A 20,348-nucleotide genomic window follows, 5' to 3' on the forward strand; every position below is an offset into this window, starting at 1 on the left:
ATCTGTCTCAGACAGACGTTGATGAATAGTGGCAAAAAACCTTGAACTTGGACATACTCGGTTAGGAAAGTTCTCTTGATACAAACGTCTTGCTTCAGTACTATTACAGTAGTGTCCCATTCCATACATTAAATGCATGTCAGCTAATTCGGAGTATGAATAATGTCTAAAATTACCTGCCATTTTTTAAAAAGTTAACACTTAACACAAAAGCAAAGTGAAATGGTTACAAATAAATGGTTAATAGGCTAAACAAAAAACACAACGCGGCTACAGTAGGCCTTTGGAACAAAACAGCTGATATATTTTGTCTAAAATAAAAAAATATTTAAAAGAAATTATCAGCTGAAAATTATTTTACTGTAAGTTAGGCCTACTGTAGCCGCGTTGTGTTTTTTGTTTAACCTATTAACCAGTTATTTGTAACCATTTCACTTTGCTTTTGTGTTAAGTGTTAACTTTTTAAAAAATGGCAGGTAATTTTAGACATTATTCATACTCCGAATTAGCTGAGAATACATTTTATCCAACTTTTATTCAAATTTAGTTTATACAGCTTACATCATTCTTCTCAGAATTAAATTCTCTACAATTTTTATTGTGAAAAATTATTTGTTTACTGGTCATTAAAGAAAGTTATTGGGCATCAAACGTAGAAGTCTGTGTTTTTCTACTTGAATTTTTTGCATATTTCAACTTTTTTCTCAAAAACTACTCACACTACAGCTTCCAGACTAGTTTTATTCAGTTTTTCAGATATTTTTCCATATGAATCCAGCATAAGTTTTTCAAAAACTAGTCCCCAAACAATTCAGCATCGGTGTATTTCACCAGAGGAACTGAATTCCGGGCGAAATCTTTCACCCTTTATAGCTCGCTAATGAAGCGTTTATGGATATATGTTTATAAGAACTTTTTTTCTTATTTTTACCTCTACTATCACGTATTAAATTATTTTACCATAATTATGAATCACCCTGTATTGAAGAAAACTTTGAAGCAAATGTTCTTTGAAGCAAATAAGCAAGTTATTCTAAAATTTGAATTCCAATTTGATAACTAATGTGTGTGAATGGTTCAGACATAAATTTATTGGAAACAGAATATTTATCTCGATAATTTATTTAGATTTGGAATAGACCGGTCTCGAGCTGAAATGAAAGCGTATTCTGTAATTATTCATATCACACAATTGAGTGGATATTGTTTGTCACGCATCTGGCATTGGATTCAATTTCCAATCAAGGACACTTTTGGGAGACATGCAACACATTATCTACGTTCAAGCCAAGTAATAAACAAATGTTCTCTGAAATAAATGTAGGCTATCAATTTTGATTTATTCGCAATATTGTGTCAGAATGAACAAAATTTATTTATATTTTAAACTGATACTATTAGAACTTCCCAATAAGTTAAACCCGAATGAATTTAATGTTTTCTCAAGTTTTCAATTATTCTAATAATATATTTATATTTCTTTTGCAATTTTAAATTTTCAGTAAAACCAATTTGTAAAATAGATATTAATATGATTAGTGGAAAGTGAAGACTTAGCCTGTTTTTCTTACCAATTTTACCATGCTACCATGTTAAAAGATCGTGCAGGCTCTGACAATTAGCACTCGTTCAATACGTTCAAGCCCCAACCTTTGCAAGAACCTCCCTTACTGAATTTTCATCACATCCTATTTTTCACATCACCGTTTTTGTTTTGTAGAGTTTCAAATGTATTTTTTGGTTCTACTTTTCATGTAAATTCTCCTGTATGTCCTGTATGAAATAATAAATATTGTTGACTAATATTTGATATTATCAGAGTAAGTAGTAATAGTTATGTTCAAAGTAAGTCTTGGTGAAAATATTAAATTTAATGATCAGTCCTAATCAAAATAATTTATTTCATTGGTTATGTTCAAAGTAAGTCTTGTACAAAATAATAAATTTAATGGATAGTCCCAATCGATATAATAAATGTAATAGTTAGTCCTAGTCGAAATAATTCATTTTATGGTTAGCCTATGTTCAAAAAAAGTCTTGATCAAAATAATAAATTTAATGAATAGTCCTTATCGAAATAATTTATTTCGTTGATTATTTTCAAATTAATTCTTGACCAAAATAATATATTTAATGGTTAGTCCTAGTCGAAATAATTCATTTTATTGGATATGTTCAAAGTTATAAAGTTGACGGTATAATCAAAATATGAAATTTAATGGTTAGTCCTAATCAATATGATTCGTTTTATTGGTTAGTGCTGATATTAGCAATTGATATCACTTTAGTTGAACCATGTACCGGGTGATCAAAAAGTCTCCGCAGTAGCTGCGTGGGGGCATATTGTGTTCTGTTTAGAAACGCGTTTAACAAGTTACTCCCCCTAAACAAGGAAGGCACCTTCATCATTTATTGTAATGAATGTAAATTTAATAAATTAAAACCCTTTTGTTGTTCAACAATAACAGTATATTTGTTTTTGTATATATTGTTATATTTATTTTTTGTATTGTTCATTGTTTTTTGTTGTTTTCTATAGATAATGGGGTGTAAATGTTAGGAGAGTGCAGTTGAACTCACAGTGGCATCCTCCATCTCGGCCTCGTTAGGAAGAGCAGTGGGAGTGGTTCGCTCTCTAACGGACGCGTTGTACTTGATGAGCCAGTTGTCATTGCCTCGGTCTGTGTTGCGGATGATGTAGTCGAGGATGACCATGCGCTCGAACTGCAGCCGGAACTGCAACTGCAGCGAGGGCGACAGAGGCGACAGCTCCATGCGCCGCAGCCAGAACTCTGCGTCCTTGTAGCCATCCACGAACATTTGGAACGAGCCCACCTAAAACTCAAACTCATTAGTAAATCGAAAAAAATCAATTGAAATCTTACAATAAGTGGGGTGACTGTAGAGGGGCAATTGGAATCAGAAAATCATATAATTCAACTTTGAAGTGGCATAGCAACTGATGTTACGCTGTGAAAAAGCCATGTTAAGATGTTTTTCTATGCATAGTTTTTTATTTCAATATTTCTATTCGAAATTTTGAATGAAGATTTTTTTGGAAAAAATACTGTCACTGATCCCAATTGTCTCTTCAAATGAGGCAAATGGAATCACGGCTGTAAAACTTTTGTGAGCACTTCTAGTACAATTTCGATTTCATTTTTGAATTCTACATCAAAAATAAGCTTGAAATGCATTTCCGCTTTCAAATTTTATAATGTCGCCATTTGACCTATGAATGAAAGAAAAGTAATCAATCAACTCTGTCCGAAAGTAGAACAGCATAGTAGAGTGACATAGTAGATTGATAATAATCAATATTAAATCTTAAAGTTAATCAATTTAATTTTATTTATTTATTTTCTATTGTTCATTACATTGTTCTTATGGAGGCAAAATGGATCACCGATCTGTTGTTCCACATTTTTGTATGAATAAATATATATACAATATATATACAATTATTCATATTTCAACCCAAAATGAATAAAAAGATTCCAGCAATAGCTCGTGCTGCCAATTACCCCACTCCACCTTATGAAGGAGTATATACTTTGTCGCCATGTTAACGAGTGAGGACAGAATCTTGAACGCTTAGTAGCCTGCACACAGGGACAATAGTAGCTTCCACTAGATGTTGCGGGAACGCGAATTGGAAATTCGTACTTTTGAGTTCCAGACATTTCCAATTCCTGCGCCAGCTAATGGAAGCTACTATTGTCTCTGTGTGAAGCGTGATTAAGGAAGCGTTACCTGTTAGGACTCTATAGTACTACGTCAATTACCATCTTGGAAAATGTATGTGCGTGAACAACGAGACTTTAACACCCCTTAGCTTAATGACTCACAGCTGTCACCTGGTCATATGGGACATATATATGATTCATATATTTATCTCATATTGATCAGGATTTTAGAGTTTTATTTTACGAAAAGTTTAATGAACGGTGTTTCTGCCTTTGAACAGTTTTGTCATCGACAGAAAGATTGTTTATTTCACTTGTTATCAAAATTATTGTAGTTTCTCTTTTGTTTTTCATAACAAACGTGCTGGCTTGTGCGACGGATAAAAATATGTATTTGAAATGGCTTCATGTTTGGCATTGACTGAGTTATATATTAATACCCAAAATTTTACTAGTGTGTGTGAGCTCGTTCGTTAGGACTGAGAGTAAAAGTCCGGCTGTTCTGGTGAAGGGGATAGATTTTGTTCTTGTTTTATAATACAGTTTTCCTGTCACAGTTCGGGCAGTTTAAAGAGAATTGTATTATTGAATAAGAAGGGATCTGAACCCACTTCATTAGATCAGTTTTTTTTATTTTTCATTAATAATTAACGTCGCGTTCAACCAGTGGATGCCAAATTGGGGGCCATTATCATAAAGGTAGGTGACTACTGAGTCATTGTTTTAATTTTTCCATAACCACAACAAATTTAATCTTCACTAGCAGCCAAGCGAGTAGCCCTTGAAATTTTATCTATTTATTGTTATTTCATAATTTATAATTATAATTCTAATTTTTTTGTACAAATAATTTATTGTTTTGTTTTAATTATCAAAACCAGTACGATCATTTCTTGTTTTCATTTCCCCACCTTTACATACTCGGTGTAGGCACATATTGTTTACATAATTGGTGGAGGCTCAAAGGGTTTTTAATCCAGCTTTTAAAATTTGGACTTTTCCGGTTACCTCATTGAAGATTCAATTTTTGTGGTTGCATTTTTCATTATTAATTATATGTTTTTATTTCAGTGAAATTATGGGTGAAATAGTTGAGTTTGAACCTTACGGGACTGTAAAAACAGTTTGTAGGATGAATTTCGAGGATTTATTGAATTGGAATATTGTGGAACAATAATTGATTGCTAATAATGGATTTTAACGGATGGAGAATGATAATTATAATTGAACAGATTAATTTTGAGATTCACGATATTGGAAGATTTACGATTATTGATTTGGAGATTTTGAATTGTAAAAGCTTTGGCAATTGAAGATTTTGTACGATTGCAAGATTTATTATCAATTCTTATTAGAAAGAATTGGATATTTATGATGATATGAGAAATTGATGATTATTAAGATATGATTGAATAGGTTAAATTATTATTATTGAAGAGATTTTGAGATATGGAGAATTTATGATTATTGGAACCAGATTAATTGGAAATTTATTATTTATTATTGAATAGAATTGGATTGGAACAGATTAACAATGGAAAAACTTAGACCGTTACTATTACCGAAATTTTTTGATGGAAAAGATGAAGAATTTGACATTGATGATTTTTTCAACTATTTTGAAAAGGTTGCCTTAGCGAACGGTTGGGATGAAAAAGATAATTTATTATACTTGCGGTTTTGTTTGAAAGGAAGTGCTGAGAAATATTTTGACGTTATTGAGAATGATTTGACTCGACAGGACAAATTTGAATATAAGCCAGTGAAAGAAAAATTGGTTAATTTCTATCGATCTCCTCTCAAATTGTGGAAACTAGAAAAGGAATTAGATACTTGTAGCATGGAATTTGAAGAAGATGGTAGAGATTTTGTAGCACGAGTCTTATCCCTATGTAGAAAAGTAGATTCGAATATGCATGAATCTCGGATTATCAGGATAATTTTAAGAGGTTTGTCTTCAAATATATTTGAAAGAATTATAATGTTATCAAATAGTACTATTGTAGAATTGTATAAAAATATTGAGAAATATGAATTATGTCAGTATTTGAATGAGTGGAAATTTGGACAGGTGCAAGTAATTAATGATATTATGGAACCAGAATTTGAAGAACTATTGGAAATCGGAAATGAGTTTGAAAATGAGAATTGTTTAGAAAATGCTATTATCTGTGATGATTTTGATTCTTGTAATTATTATGTTTCAAATGAAGTGGATGTATATTGTCATGTTAGTAACTTCGAGATTGAAAATGGGTTGGATGAAGTTCTTATTTGTAATGATTGTGATTTGAATGAGGAAGATATAATTTACAAAGAGGATAAAGATAGGGAAATGATTAAGGAAGAGTTATCAGATTTATCGGAAAGTGATTTGGATTTCTCTTTTACGATTGATAACAGGCCGTTTGAACATTTTGTGAACTCTGGTATGCGTAATGATTGTGAATCTAGAGGAGTCAAGATGCATCAGAATGTTAGTCTCGTGAATAATAGGACTAATAGAAAAAGAAGACGTAAGAAATGTAAAGTTTGTGGTAAACATAATCATTTTACGCGGAATTGTTTTTACAACGTTAATTATGCTTATCGGGTTTATAAAAGGATGCATAGAATTTGTGAAAAAGAAGGCTATGATATTAGAGTGTGTTCTTTTGATGGCAGAAATAAGTTTTCGGAAAATGCTAGACGTAAGAAAGCATATTTTACTGATAGGACACAGGAGTTTAGTACTAGGCATATTGATGAAAATGTTTTAGACGGCGGTCCATCAAATATTGATAATTCAAGGAATGAATTAGGAGGTTGTATAGTCACTGAATCAGGTTCTACTTTGGAAGGTGTTAGGCACAATGGGATATATGTTAGAAGAAACTATTCTAATACTGATGATAAGAAATATTCAATCTCCATAAACACGAGATTGATCTTGTAGATATTAAAATTAATTATAGCCAGAAATGTGGATCAGCAAATAATGGTTTTGAACGAAATATTACTGACTCATGTCAGAGTTGAAAAGTGATGTAGATAATAAAAGTTTTGTTAACAAGATGAATGAATCAATTATTGATAAACAAGAACCAGGCCATGGAAATAGTATATTAACCGATTACAGAAAAAATGTGAATCAGCGATTTGTGTGAACAGTGAAGGTGAAAATACAGAGTCAGATTTGAATTATTGTAATTATCCGAAAGATATGAAGAATAATAAAATTGAAACTGATGGAATTGTTATTAATGAGAGTTCGGTAGAGAAATATGATGACATAATTTTGAATAGTTTGGAAAGCGTGTCCCAGTTAAGCGTTAATAGCGATGAAATATTTATTGAAACAATAATTCTGGAGAGGTTTGAAAAACGAACTCAGACTCAGCAGACTCAGCGAAAGTATTACATGAGACAATATTGCTAGTAGAACGAGGCCTTTTAGCTGATTTGCAGTTGTCATTCAATGAAGAACGCTGAACTGTTTGGGACTAATACATCATTCGATGTCAGATAAATTGAAAATAATCATTGTCCGATATGAAGAATGATTAATATTATGTTATGTGGAAATATTATGAGCTAAAAAATAATGATTAGAGTAGAATAAGATAATTAGAATAGAATTTTTATTAGATTTTGATATTTTTACTAATAATGAACTTTTAAATTTTGGGATTTTATGATTTTTTTTTCACTGAGCTTGTAGGTAGTGATAATTTCAATCGTTTATGTCCAATAAAATTTTTCGATTAGGGCAGTAGTTTTCGAGTTAGGTATTTTCAATAATTTTCAAAATTTTCTTTTGGGGTTTTGTGATTTTTTTTCTTCATATAAAGTTTTGTTTTAGTATTTTGAAACATATTCTGGAAATTCAATGTAATTCACCGAACGAATCTGTTGTGAAGGAAGTTTTTCAAACGACGATTTTGATAGCGTTCGATATTGATTGACTCCTACTAAATTTTTGCTCTACTGGCTGCCAAGAGGCGAAATTATCGAAAAATTCAGAAATCTCCAGTTCATGGGAAACAATTTTGTGATTTTTCGATTTTTTTTTCGGGAATCTTATTTTTTAGGATGAGTACATTCAACTTTGTTCTGTGAAAAATTTTGTTTAGAGCAAAGGGTTTTGAGGTTTTTCATTTTATAGTTTTTGTTGGTGACCTTGTATGTAGCAAAAAATTTTTTTTTTGAATTTAAAGATGAATTTTAGGTCATTCGCTTGCATTTCTAAAATGGGATAGGATATGTGAAGTAGATATTTTGAGATATTTGAAGGTTCGTGAGTTATTTCAATAGGTAGTAAATTTTCGGCTACAGTCAGACACGGATTTTGAATTTCGCGCGTTTCTGCTGAATGGTTATCTACTGATTTTGAATTTCGCGCGTTTTTGCTAAATGGTTATCTGCTATTTTTCTATGGTTTATGTTGGGATTTCATTTTGGTTTCATGATATTTGATGGATAGTTGTATTCTACATATATTGGATTTTGGTTTTCAGTTATAAGTGATATTCGTTATTCCGATGAGTTCTTTTTTTTTACGATTTATGATGATTACAAGGTATGCGGCGTATCTTGATTGTTAGTCTAGAAATTTCAGACAAATTCGGAAAAAGTCGATTTTCGAAAAAAATTTTATTGCAGTTTCATATTTTCTTAGCATAGATTTTAGCATTGCGATAATTATAATTTTGTTTAGGGCAAAGGGTTCTGAGATATTCACTTTAGAATTTTGGCCCTTTGGATTTTATATTTCATTATATTAAGGTTATGAATAAGTTTTATTGAAATATTTTCAAGGGTTATTAAAGGTAGATATTTTGTTGATAGATTTCATGAATTAAATATTTGAATTTGTTGTCATAAGGTGTTGATAATTAAGGTTTAATGGTGATAGTCATTTTTTTAAGTCGTATTTTTTTGAAGTTATGCGCTATATTAAAGTCCCTAAGAGAATTTTTGTAAATATTATTCGTAATTATTTATCATTTCATCATTGTTTATCAGAATTGATTATAATATTTATGGATTTATCATCCAGTGGTTGAATAATAGGATTATATTTTATTTATTTGATCTGTTTTCGATGGGGTCTTATGATTCAAGCCTATAATTATAAGTCCTCGTAAAATTTTATTAAAGTATTATTACTGATTATTGTTGCTGGAGGTGAAGTCCATATTTTTCAATGGTAATATAGACCAAACTTATTGTCCATGGGTTATAATAAACGGTTATAGGGGAATTTTTTAGCTATGGATAGCAGAGTTTCAGTTTTATACGTTTATATCTTTGAATTGAATTTCGTTTTATAATTTTTTCTCAGTATAAAGTAATGATTACTATATTCTTGATTATATTTCATGATAATATTTGAGTTTCATTGTGTCATGGTTCTAATATTAATGGTTTTGAGTAGAAAAGTTTTCTTTTGGCACAATAGGTTGAGTTTAGGGCTTATTATTATGGTTGAGTTTTTATTTTCAGAAGTGATTTTTGGTAATCATTGTAGAACCATGTTTTACGATATAGAATCAGTTATTATAGAAGAGGGTTTATTATTCCATGGTTACATATTTATAATTTTAGGGTACAGTTACCTATGAAAATGGTATTTGGCTGGGTTTTACATTTAATTTCACAGTTGCATTATTGATTTTGTATTGATTTTACAGTTATGACTAACCATGTTATATTTCATAGTCATTATAATTATATCTTAGTTATTTCAAATTATGGTTATTCCAGGAAAATGAACAGGAAATATGGTTGATGGATAGTTTACCATTTTATGATAACCAAATGGTCATGTTTCATTCACATAATTACATATTCTGATTACATGTTACATTTTTGTAATATAACATTATCACTGATATAACTTTCTTTTTTTTCTCGATAAATCATGGTACGTTTTAATATTGGTGCCACGAAAAAGTACAGTAATGTAATTCATTGTTTTGTTATTTTATTTTTGCGTTTGTACTGATGTGACCTACGTTAAAGAAAGTGCAATTGTCACGTATTTTTGTTTAGTTGTCAATCTTGTTATTCATATCCAGGGCAAGGTCGTTCATTGAGTGACAAACGTTGTTATTGATACTTTTAAACGTTCACTAATAGAAATTCATAATGAAGCTGTTATAAGACAATTATATTTTTGATGGATGAATATTTTATTCACTTTTATTTTGACTTGAATTTCTTTCTCAATAAAAATATAACTAGAGTATAAGTTTCTTATATTCTGATGATTTATTGTATGATTGTGATTTTGTTTTCATATGACTCATATATTGTTCTGATTTCAGAATTGTTCCAGTATATATATATATATAGGCCTATGCACTTCTAATAAATTGTATCATTTCTAGGTTTCTGATTAATAATATATGCTAACCAGCCAGTCCAGTTGTTAATTGTAATATTCACGTCGAGTTTGTTAATTTATTGTAAACGTTTCTCTTGATTTTTTTTTATTACGATTCATTTGCGGTTGCTTCAAAGTAGAGTTTTTTTTGTTTGTAAGAGGTTCTGTTACGCATAAACATGTCAATTATGGTACATTTTGCGTCATTTCTCATTCTCACGACTTTCACGGCGCAACTGGAGGCAGTCAGGGTCTTCGCGGGAGTTTTCTACAAGGAGCTACGTCACGCTGTAGCGTATGAATCATCGGTTCCACTAACATACGAGGTAGATTTCCCGGCAGCTCAGCTCGACATCTTGCAGGCGGAAAGGGTGTTCTGGCCTAACTGTCAACAAGAGGATTGCAGTTTAGCGGATGCGGTAGAAGTTTTGTATAATTCTACAAACGGAATTCTTCGCAACAGTCATGCTGCTTTCAACTCTTCAATTCGTTTGGGAACTCAAGCTTCACGAAAGACCAGAGCGATCGATGTTGTCGGCGATTTTCTTCATTTTTGTTGCGCAGTCGCGACGGATGGGGAACTTCATAAGCTGGAATTCAACGAAAAACATGTAGCTGATCACCTCAACGCATTCCAAGGGTTGGTTGCAGACGACCACAAAGATTTAATTCGGATTTCTCGCAACTTGAGGCAGTTTGCTGGAAATTTTTCTCAGCAATTTCACGATGCGTATAGCAAATTAACAGACAGTATGAGATTATTCGTACAACAGAATGTATCGGAGGAGAAAACACTGTTCACAAACCAGTTATTAATTACATTTTTCACCTCTACTCACATGTAATATTTTATCACGGCAGGAATTCATAAATACTGCGAAGGAACGCTGTGATAAAAAGCTTTTACCCTTTTCGCTGGTACACCCCAATTTATTACGTTCAGATCTCTTCAGATTGGAGAAAGGATATAAGTCGAAAGGACACCAGTTAGCTATACCTCTATCGGATTTGCAGCGATATTTTGATCTTCCACTTACGACTTGCGTGGTGAAGGAGAACTCCATGGTGCTTAGCTTAAAAGTACCGTTGGTCAGCATCGGCGGACAGTTTCAATTGCACAAGTATGTGAGGACACCTATGTATTTCGACGGCCAGATTTGTCAGCTTCAGCAGCAGGATTTCGTTTTGGCGCGGAGACAGGAGGACGGTGAGATTCAGGTCATCTCGGGAGATCATCTCTCTTCTTGTCGGGCACAGGACGATTTCTTATGCTATCTTCCGCGGCTGGTGCATGGAGGACATATGTCATCGAGATGTATGCATCACTTGTTTGCGGCGACAGAGCTGAAGGACATCCAACAATATTGCAGTTTAAGCTGTCGTCCAGCTAAGCAGGAGTTGGAGATCGTCGAATTTTCGCCTTCGGAGTATATCGTCGCGAATATACAGGCCAACACTACAGTCACTTGCGAGGGAGGTTCGTTTCATCATCTTCAACCTATTCCGGGAGCAATGTATGTGGTTTTACCCTGTCATTGCGAGATTTCGGTCGGCGGGAGAATAATGGTGAGAAAGACTTTTCCGTGTGACGCAAATGTTGATAAACAACCTCAGGTTCTCCATTACTTACCTTTGCATTGGGTTAAGTTTAATTCGTTGAAAATTGATGTTTTGCAACCGCATTTCAATCCTAATTTTGTTAATTTTAGCGAAATTTTAAAAACTGATATAGATATAAAGGTTCCGGAATTTACAGTTCAAGACGTAATATCGTCAGATATATTTCACAAAGTAGATCTTCCAAATTCTTGGGGAGATGTTGTAAATTCCTCTAGTTTTGTTTTTATATATTATTTGGCTGGTTAGGGTTTTTAACTTTATTCTGTGCATATTTAGGCATCAAGTTGTATGTGTGTAAATTATCTGCTGTAACGGTAGCACAACCCAAGATACATATAATCGATAGTTAGGAGTTATATAGTTACTTTTTGATGGATTAACTGTTTTATTGTTTTTTTTTCTTGACTATATAGTTATGAGTCAGAATGAACAAAATTTATTTATATTTTAAACTGATACTATTAGAACTTCCCAATAAGTTAAACCCGAATGAATTTAATGTTTTCTCAAGTTTTCAATTATTCTAATAATATATTTATATTTCTTTTGCAATTTTAAATTTTCAGTAAAACCAATTTGTAAAATAGATATTAATATGATTAGTGGAAAGTGAAGACTTAGCCTGTTTTTCTTACCAATTTTACCATGCTACCATGTTAAAAGATCGTGCAGGCTCTGACAATTAGCACTCGTTCAATACGTTCAAGCCCCAACCTTTGCAAGAACCTCCCTTACTGAATTTTCATCACATCCTATTTTTCACATCACCGTTTTGTTTTGTAGAGTTTCAAATGTATTTTTTGGTTCTACTTTTCATGTAAATTCTCCTGTATGTCCTGTATGAAATAATAAATATTGTTGACTAATATTTGATATTATCAGAGTAAGTAGTAATAGTTATGTTCAAAGTAAGTCTTGGTGAAAATATTAAATTTAATGATCAGTCCTAATCAAAATAATTTATTTCATTGGTTATGTTCAAAGTAAGTCTTGTACAAAATAATAAATTTAATGGATAGTCCCAATCGATATAATAAATGTAATAGTTAGTCCTAGTCGAAATAATTCATTTTATGGTTATGTTCAAAAAAAGTCTTGATCAAAATAATAAATTTAATGAATAGTCCTAATCGAAATAATTTATTTCGTTGATTATTTTCAAATTAATTCTTGACCAAAATAATATATTTAATGGTTAGTCCTAATCAAAATAATTCATTTTATTGGATATGTTCAAAGTTATAAAGTTGACGGTATAATCAAAATATGAAATTTAATGGTTAGTCCTAATCAATATGATTCGTTTTATTGGTTAGTGCTGATATTAGCAATTGATATCACTTTAGTTGAACCATGTACCGGGTGATCAAAAAGTCTCCGCAGTAGCTGCGTGGGGGCATATTGTGTTCTGTTTAGAAACGCGTTTAACAAGTTACTCCCCCTAAACAAGGAAGGCACCTTCATCATTTATTGTAATGAATGTAAATTTAATAAATTAAAACCCTTTTGTTGTTCAACAATAACAGTATATTTGTTTTTGTATATATTGTTATATTTATTTTTGTATTGTTCATTGTTTTTTGTTGTTTTCTATAGATAATGGGGTGTAAATGTTAGGAGAGTGCAGTTGAACTCACAGTGGCATCCTCCATCTCGGCCTCGTTAGGAAGAGCAGTGGGAGTGGTTCGCTCTCTAACGGACGCGTTGTACTTGATGAGCCAGTTGTCATTGCCTCGGTCTGTGTTGCGGATGATGTAGTCGAGGATGACCATGCGCTCGAACTGCAGCCGGAACTGCAACTGCAGCGAGGGCGACAGAGGCGACAGCTCCATGCGCCGCAGCCAGAACTCCGCGTCCTTGTAGCCATCCACGAACATTTGGAACGAGCCCACCTAAAACTCAAACTCATTAGTAAATCGAAAAAAATCAATTAAAATCTTACAATAAGTGGGGTGACTGTAGAGGGGCAATTGGAATCAGAAAATCATATAATTCAACTTTGAAGTGGCATAGCAACTGAAGTTACGCTGTGAAAAAGCCATGTTAAGATGTTTTTCTATGCATAGTTTTTTATTTCAATATTTCTATTCGAAATTTTGAATGAAGATTTTTTTGGAAAAAATACTGTCACTGATCCCAATTGTCTCTTCAAATGAGGCAAATGGAATCACGGCTGTAAAACTTTTGTGAGCACTTCTAGTACAATTTCGATTTCATTTTTTAATTCTACATCAAAAATAAGCTTGAAATGCATTTCCGCTTTCAAATTTTATAATGTCGCCATTTGACCTATAAATGAAAGAAAAGTAATCAATCAACTCTGTCCGAAAGTAGAACAGCATAGTAGAGTGACATAGTAGATTGATAATAATCAATATTAAATCTTAAAGTTAATCAATTTAATTTTATTTATTTATTTTCTATTGTTCATTACATTGTTCTTATGGAGGCAAAATGGATCACCGATCTGTTGTTCCACATTTTTGTATGAATAAATATATATATAATTATTCATATTTCAACCCAAAATGAATAAAAAGATTCCAGCAATAGCTCGTGCTGCCAATTACCCCACTCCACCTTATGAAGGAGTATATACTTTGTCGCCATGTTAACGAGTGAGGACAGAATCTTGAACGTTTAGCAGCCTGCACACAGGGACAATAGTAGCTTCCACTAGATGTTGCGGGAACGCGAATTGGAAATTCGTACTTTTGAGTTCCGGACATTTCCAATTCCTGCGCCAGCTAATGGAAGCTACTATTGTCTCTGTGTGAAGCGTGATTAAGGAAGCGTTACCTGTTAGGACTCTATAGTACTACGTCAATTATCATCTTGGAAAATGTATGTGCGTGAACAACGAGACTTTAACACCCCTTAGCTTAATGACTCACAGCTAAGTGGACGACTAGTTTGAACTAATACTCAAATCCGGCACAGCATCCCTGTTCCATGTGTTATCTACTAGCGTCCAATGGTAGAATTCTATTAACCTTAACGAAGTAAATACAATCACTGAATGTTGGCAAATAACGAATGAGCCAACCTTGAGGTTGTGCAACACATCATTTGATCATTCCTGAAATTAGACTTATATACTTATATATTGGACTTGTATATTAAATTAATGTATTAGAAGGTAGTAGGAAGCAGAGGAAGGAAGCCAGTTACCTTTGGCCTCAATCCTAGTCTATGGAAGCGGCGTCCTAGTTTTGGAAAATGTTCATTGATAGCAACCTTCACCTGCGACTTTCTTCTATCGATTCTATGGTAATTGAATGTTTCACTGACTAATTTCACAACCTGCAAACAAAAAATAAAACACAAAAAGTAGTAATTGTTGAGAAGATTAATAACACAGAAATTATCTTATTTATTTAAAGTTATCAAGTAAATGACATTTGTCATAACAGTAATATGAACATTAGCATTAACCATCATCATCATCCATGGCGCTACAACCCGCTACAGGTCTTGGCCTCCTCCAGTATTTGCCTCCATTCGTCTCTGTGTTCCGCCCTGCTTTCCAACCTGTGGCTGCAATCATCACTTGTGCGTCGCTGTCAACACCTTCCAATGATATCAATGTCGTCTGCGTACGCGAGAATCTGGGTTGATTTATAAAATATATATTATTCCCTTCAGTGTTGACTTTTGACTCAAGAATGATTTTTTCTAAAGCTATATTAAATAGCAAACATGAAAGAGCATCTCCTTGTCTCAGCCCTGCCTACATCTCAAAAGGTTCCGACAGATGGTTTTGTATCTTCACCCGGCATACAACTTTAGACAAGGATGCTTTTGTAAGGTTGATGAGCTTCCTTGGGAATTGAAATTCCTCCATTGCTTCGAATAGCCTTACTCTCAGGATACGGTACTGTCATAGGCCGCCGTGAAATCCAAGAAGAGGTGGGAGGTTCCTGTTTTATATTCATGAGCCTTCTCTAGAATCTGTCGCAGCGAGAGTATTTGATCTATTGTAGAGCATCCGGAGCGGAATCCTGTCTGATACTTCCCTACACACCTTTCCGCTAACGGTTTGAGCCTGGCAAACAGAATGTTTGAAAATACTTTGTACTCAGTGTTGAGAAGGGTTATGCCACTTTAATTCTTACATTCCATCTGGTCCCCTTTTTTATGTATCGGACAGATAAGTCCTACAGTCCAGTCCTCAGGCATCCGCTCTGTCACCCACTCCTTATGGATTACTTTTTGCAGTTGTTCAGCAAGGTGATCTCCAGCATCTTTCAGAAGTTCTGCTGGGATTCCATCTTCTCCTGGTGCCTTGTTTCTATTCAACTTCTCCACTGCCAATTGGACCTCCCCCACCGATGGAGGGGGTTGTTCTGCCAGGTCGGTGTTGATAGTTACCTCTTCATCCGGCCTTTCCAGTGGAATTGCAGGATGGTACAGTTCTTCAAAGTGCTCCTTCCATCTACGCAAAACTTTCCCCGGCTCACTCAGCAGTTCACCATCCTTTGTTCTGCACAAAGTTGTTCTTGGCATTAAAACCCTTTCTTCCTATATTAACTTTGTTGTAAAACTTTCTTGTTTCATTCCTATCTTTCGCAGCTTCTAGGATCTCCAGCTCTTTTTTCTCCCATTTTTTCTTCTTTTTCTTATGTATCCTTTTTTCAGCTCTTCTCATAGCTCTATACTGTTCGGCTGTACTCCTCGTCCCTCGACTCTGCTGCATCTTCTTATAGGCTGTGTTCTTTTTGTTTGTTGCCTCTTGGCATTCGTAGTCAAACCATGTTTTGGTCTTTTCTTGCCTTTTCACTCCTATGATAACTTCTGCAATCCTTTCCAGTACATCCCTTAGGCTTCTCCACATCCCAGATGGATCTTCATCCTCTTCAACTCGCAGATTATCCTAGACACAGTCTTTGAATTTCTGAGAAGAGTCCTCCTCTTTCAAGGTACCAACATTGAACTTCTTGTGTCTGGCTCCCTTTATATTTTTAACTTTGGAGATCCGTGCTCGGAGCGTGGCTCCAACAAGGTAGTGGTCCGAATCTATATTTGCTCCTCTAAAGGTCCAGGACATACGAGCGCTTTTCTACAAACTCTCGTGCATGGGGGTTTCATCAAAGTTTTTGAAGATACTCAGAAATATATATTTCGGAAATAATGGAACCACTGCACGAGTATGGGGTGAGGATGGTCTGACGGAGGAGTTCAGTACAGGAGTAGGCTTAAAACAGGGCTGTCAGATGAGTCCTCTCTTATTCTCACTTTTTTAAATGATTTGGAGGGGGAATTGGGAGGAGGAGCAAGAGTGGGAAATCTACGAATAAAACTTCTTATGTATGCTGATGATATTGTGTTACTAGCTGAAACAGAAAAAGAACTACAAGATATGATATTCAGTCTAGAAATTTATTGCAAGCGATGGAATCTGAGAGTGAACTTGAATAAATCGAAAATAATGGTATTTAAAAATGGCGGAAGGCAAGGGAGACAAGAGGAATGGATAGAAATGGATAGAATTTTACAGGAATCGGATAGAACGAGTTAACGAATATAAGTACTTGGGAGTAATTATGACATCAACCCTTAGAATGTCTCCTCATCTTGAAAATAAATTGGGAAGTGCGAAAGCAGGGCTGAATGCTGGCTGGGGCAATTCATAAATAATAGGAAAGTATCATTGTCGGCTAAGTGGGTTTTATACAGAGCTGTAGCAAGGGCAATCATGGTGTATGCTGCTCAGGTGTGGGGATATAGAAGGTTTGAACAGGTGGAAAAATTGTGGCGCTTTTTCATTAAAAGATTGTTCAACCTGCCTTATAATACACCCAGTTATATTCTATTCTTAGAAACAGGAGAGCCGCCGCTTTTTGAATACACGCTCCGATTGCATTTCAATTATGTTTGCAAGGTAAGGAAAATGCAGGATTGACGCTTACCTAAACTACTAGCAGCCCAAGTTGTAAAAAAGAGAGTGTTCTGGTATAAGAGCTGGTTAGATATGTCGCAAGAGCTGGGTGCCAATGTTGATTTGAGTTTGGACAATCTGAGTAATTGGAAAAGTGAAGTTAATAAAATTTGAAATTTAAGGAAATTGAGAAACATTGAGGATTTTGAGATCTCAGCAAACGCAGCCAGACATCATACCATATATAAGAGTCTCACGAGTGTGAATTTGGGGGGTAATGGCTATTTAAAGGAGGAATTTGGTTTGCCAGACATCAGGTGGATAATGAAAGTGAGAGGAGAAATGTTAAATTTGAATGACAGACCGTGGTTGAAGGGAAGTATTAGAATGTGTTCGATGTGTAATGCGGGTGGAAGAGAGGACACGTTTCATTTTGTGGCGCGGTGTTTGGTGTTGGGTGAGTGGAGACGAAGGTGGTTGGGTAAATCAACTCTCTCGGAAAATGAGTACCTAGAAGTTCTGAACGGAGAAAATTGGCGGGGGCTGGTTGGATTTTGTAGAGTGGCTTGGCATTATCGGTGGTTCTTATTAGAGAATTTCAACTATTGAAGTAGGGTAAGCATATATGTATAATGTCAATTGAAACCAAATGAAGACACTTTCCGACTGGCATTCTGTTCAATAGAACGTCTCTGCATTTGTTGATATTGTGGAATAGCCCATTGAGATTTTCTGTGAATTGTTGTTGCTTTTATAGTGTTTTATCTCTCTGTTATGTTTGATTTATTTGTATATATTGAATTTCTCTTAAATGTTCACTTTTAAATAAAGTTTTCTGTAATTCTTATCATAGATAAAATGAAAAAATCTCAACTCGAGCTGACGGCGAAAGCCAAGCTTAGGATGTTATGAATTTGTATTCTTGTATATTGTGCTGTTGAAAATAAAACATTATTATTATTATTATTATTATTATTAGTCAAACCATGTTTTGGTCTGTTCTTGCCTTTTCACTCCAATGATAACTTCTGCAATCCTTTCCAGTCCATCCCTTAGGCTTCTCCACATCCCAGATGGATCTTCATCCTCTTCAACTCGCAGATTATCCTGGACACAGTCTTTGAATTTCTGAGAAGAGTCCTCCTCTTTCAAGGTACCAACATTGAACTTCTTGTGTCTGGCTCCCTTTATATTTTCAACTTTGGAGATCCGTGCTCGGAGCGTGGCTCCAACAAGGTAGTGGTCCGAATCTATATTTGCTCCTCTAAAGGTCCTTACAGGCATAACATTGGAACGATGCCGGCCATCTATCATCACATGATCAATTTGATTATATGTAGCCATATCCCGGGAGACCTATGTTTCCTTATGAATATTTTTCCTGGGAAAGGATGTGCTGCTTATCACCATTCCTTTAGATGCAGCGAAGTTGATAAGTCTTATTCCGTTCAGATTGGATTCATTATGTATGCTGTGAGAAGCCGCTTGCTGTTTGTAAATGTCTTCCCGTCCTATTTTAGCATTCATATCTCCCATTAGAACGTTAATGTCATGTTTTGGGCATGCGTTATACGCTCTCTCAAGATCTCCATAGAATGTATCCTTCTCTTCATAAGTTTTTTCTTCGGTAGGTGCATGGCAGTTGATTATTAATAGATTGAAAAACCTTCCTCTAACTCGTAACACTCCGATTCGTTCATTTATTGCCTTAAAATCAATCACTAACTGCCTGATATGCTTCATAACTAGGAAGCTCACACCGAAACAGTGTCTAGTCTTGTGGCAGCTGTGGAAGAAGTCTGCGTTTCTTTTGTGTATAACACCGTCTCCTGTCCAACTTACTTCTTGGATTGCAGCTATGTCTGCTTTGTAGGCTGACGCACATTAATAGGGTACGCACATTCCATGTAAATAATCTTAATTCAATTTTCCGTTTGCCAAAGCCAGTTTGTTTCCGTTTTTTAATCCTTAAATCCTGTCCAATCCGAGGCTCATTCTGAGTTTCCATAACGTTGACAGTTTTACAGGAAGGGTTGTTGGCCTTTCGCAAACCCTCCTCCTTTGCTCCTATGAGCATTAACAGTGTCACTAATAACAAGCTGATAAACTTTCGGGTATACTGGGTAATCTGGTAAGTTCTTAATCATATCATAGCATCTTGGAATAGCATACATGATATTATTTTAGAATAATTACCTTAGGAACAGCTTTGGATACGTTTATGCATATCTTGCCATATATTTGTAAAGAGAACTTAAAAACATTAGGCCTATATGTTTTTTTCATATTATGAAAACTCAGCACAAACTGTAGCTGTAGGTAAACTTGACTTATGCTTAGGCTAGCCACTAGCGTAGAGTTTCACATGTACGGTACAGCCGAAAACCTGAACGTTAGTGGCAGTTACTTTGAACGCAGGTGTGCAATAGTTTGAGTGCTCTTGCAGGTTAGCTGTTACATAACACTACTCGCCTTTCAGTCGTAAGTGATAGTGGCTGGCCTTACCTACAAACTAACGATTATCAAGCAAAGTGGGTAACATAATAAAGCATTTGAAAGTATCTTTAACCGCAATCTTCAGGTCGCGAGCATCAAGTCTCGAAAATAGACTGTTAGTGCCAGTTGCACAAAATCCGGTTGAATTTTTATCGTGATTGATTTCAATAGAACCAATCAGAGAAGCCTTCTTTTCGAAAAAGCCTTATCTGATTGGTTCACGTAAACTTGATCACGATTAAAATTTAACCGAGTTTTGTGCAACAGAGCTTTTAATAATTTAGTGTATTACAAACGAATC

At 34.4% G+C, this 20,348-nt stretch overlaps 1 protein-coding gene across 5 annotated transcripts in view; it reads right to left on the bottom strand.

Moving 5' to 3' along the window:
- LOC111063935 (phosphatidylinositol 4-kinase type 2-alpha) overlaps positions 1 to 20,348 on the bottom strand; it is a 65,871-nt gene that overhangs the window by 26,000 nt on the left and 19,523 nt on the right. For 3 of the 5 annotated variants that reach the window (XM_022351621.2, XM_039427434.1, XM_039427431.1), the window contains exons 5-6: positions 14,845 to 14,976; positions 13,311 to 13,565 (exon numbers count right to left, since the gene is read on the bottom strand). In XM_022351621.2, coding sequence (XP_022207313.2) covers positions 13,311 to 13,565; positions 14,845 to 14,976 — 387 coding nt within the window. Of the gene's footprint in view, positions 1 to 2,580; positions 2,836 to 13,310; positions 13,566 to 14,844; positions 14,977 to 20,348 lie in introns of all 5 variants that reach the window. The other 2 variants (XM_039427432.1, XM_039427433.1) reach the window with 1 other exon arrangement.

Source organism: Nilaparvata lugens, chromosome 4 (assembly GCF_014356525.2).
Source record: "Nilaparvata lugens isolate BPH chromosome 4, ASM1435652v1, whole genome shotgun sequence".
Lineage (NCBI taxonomy): Eukaryota > Metazoa > Arthropoda > Insecta > Hemiptera > Delphacidae > Nilaparvata > Nilaparvata lugens.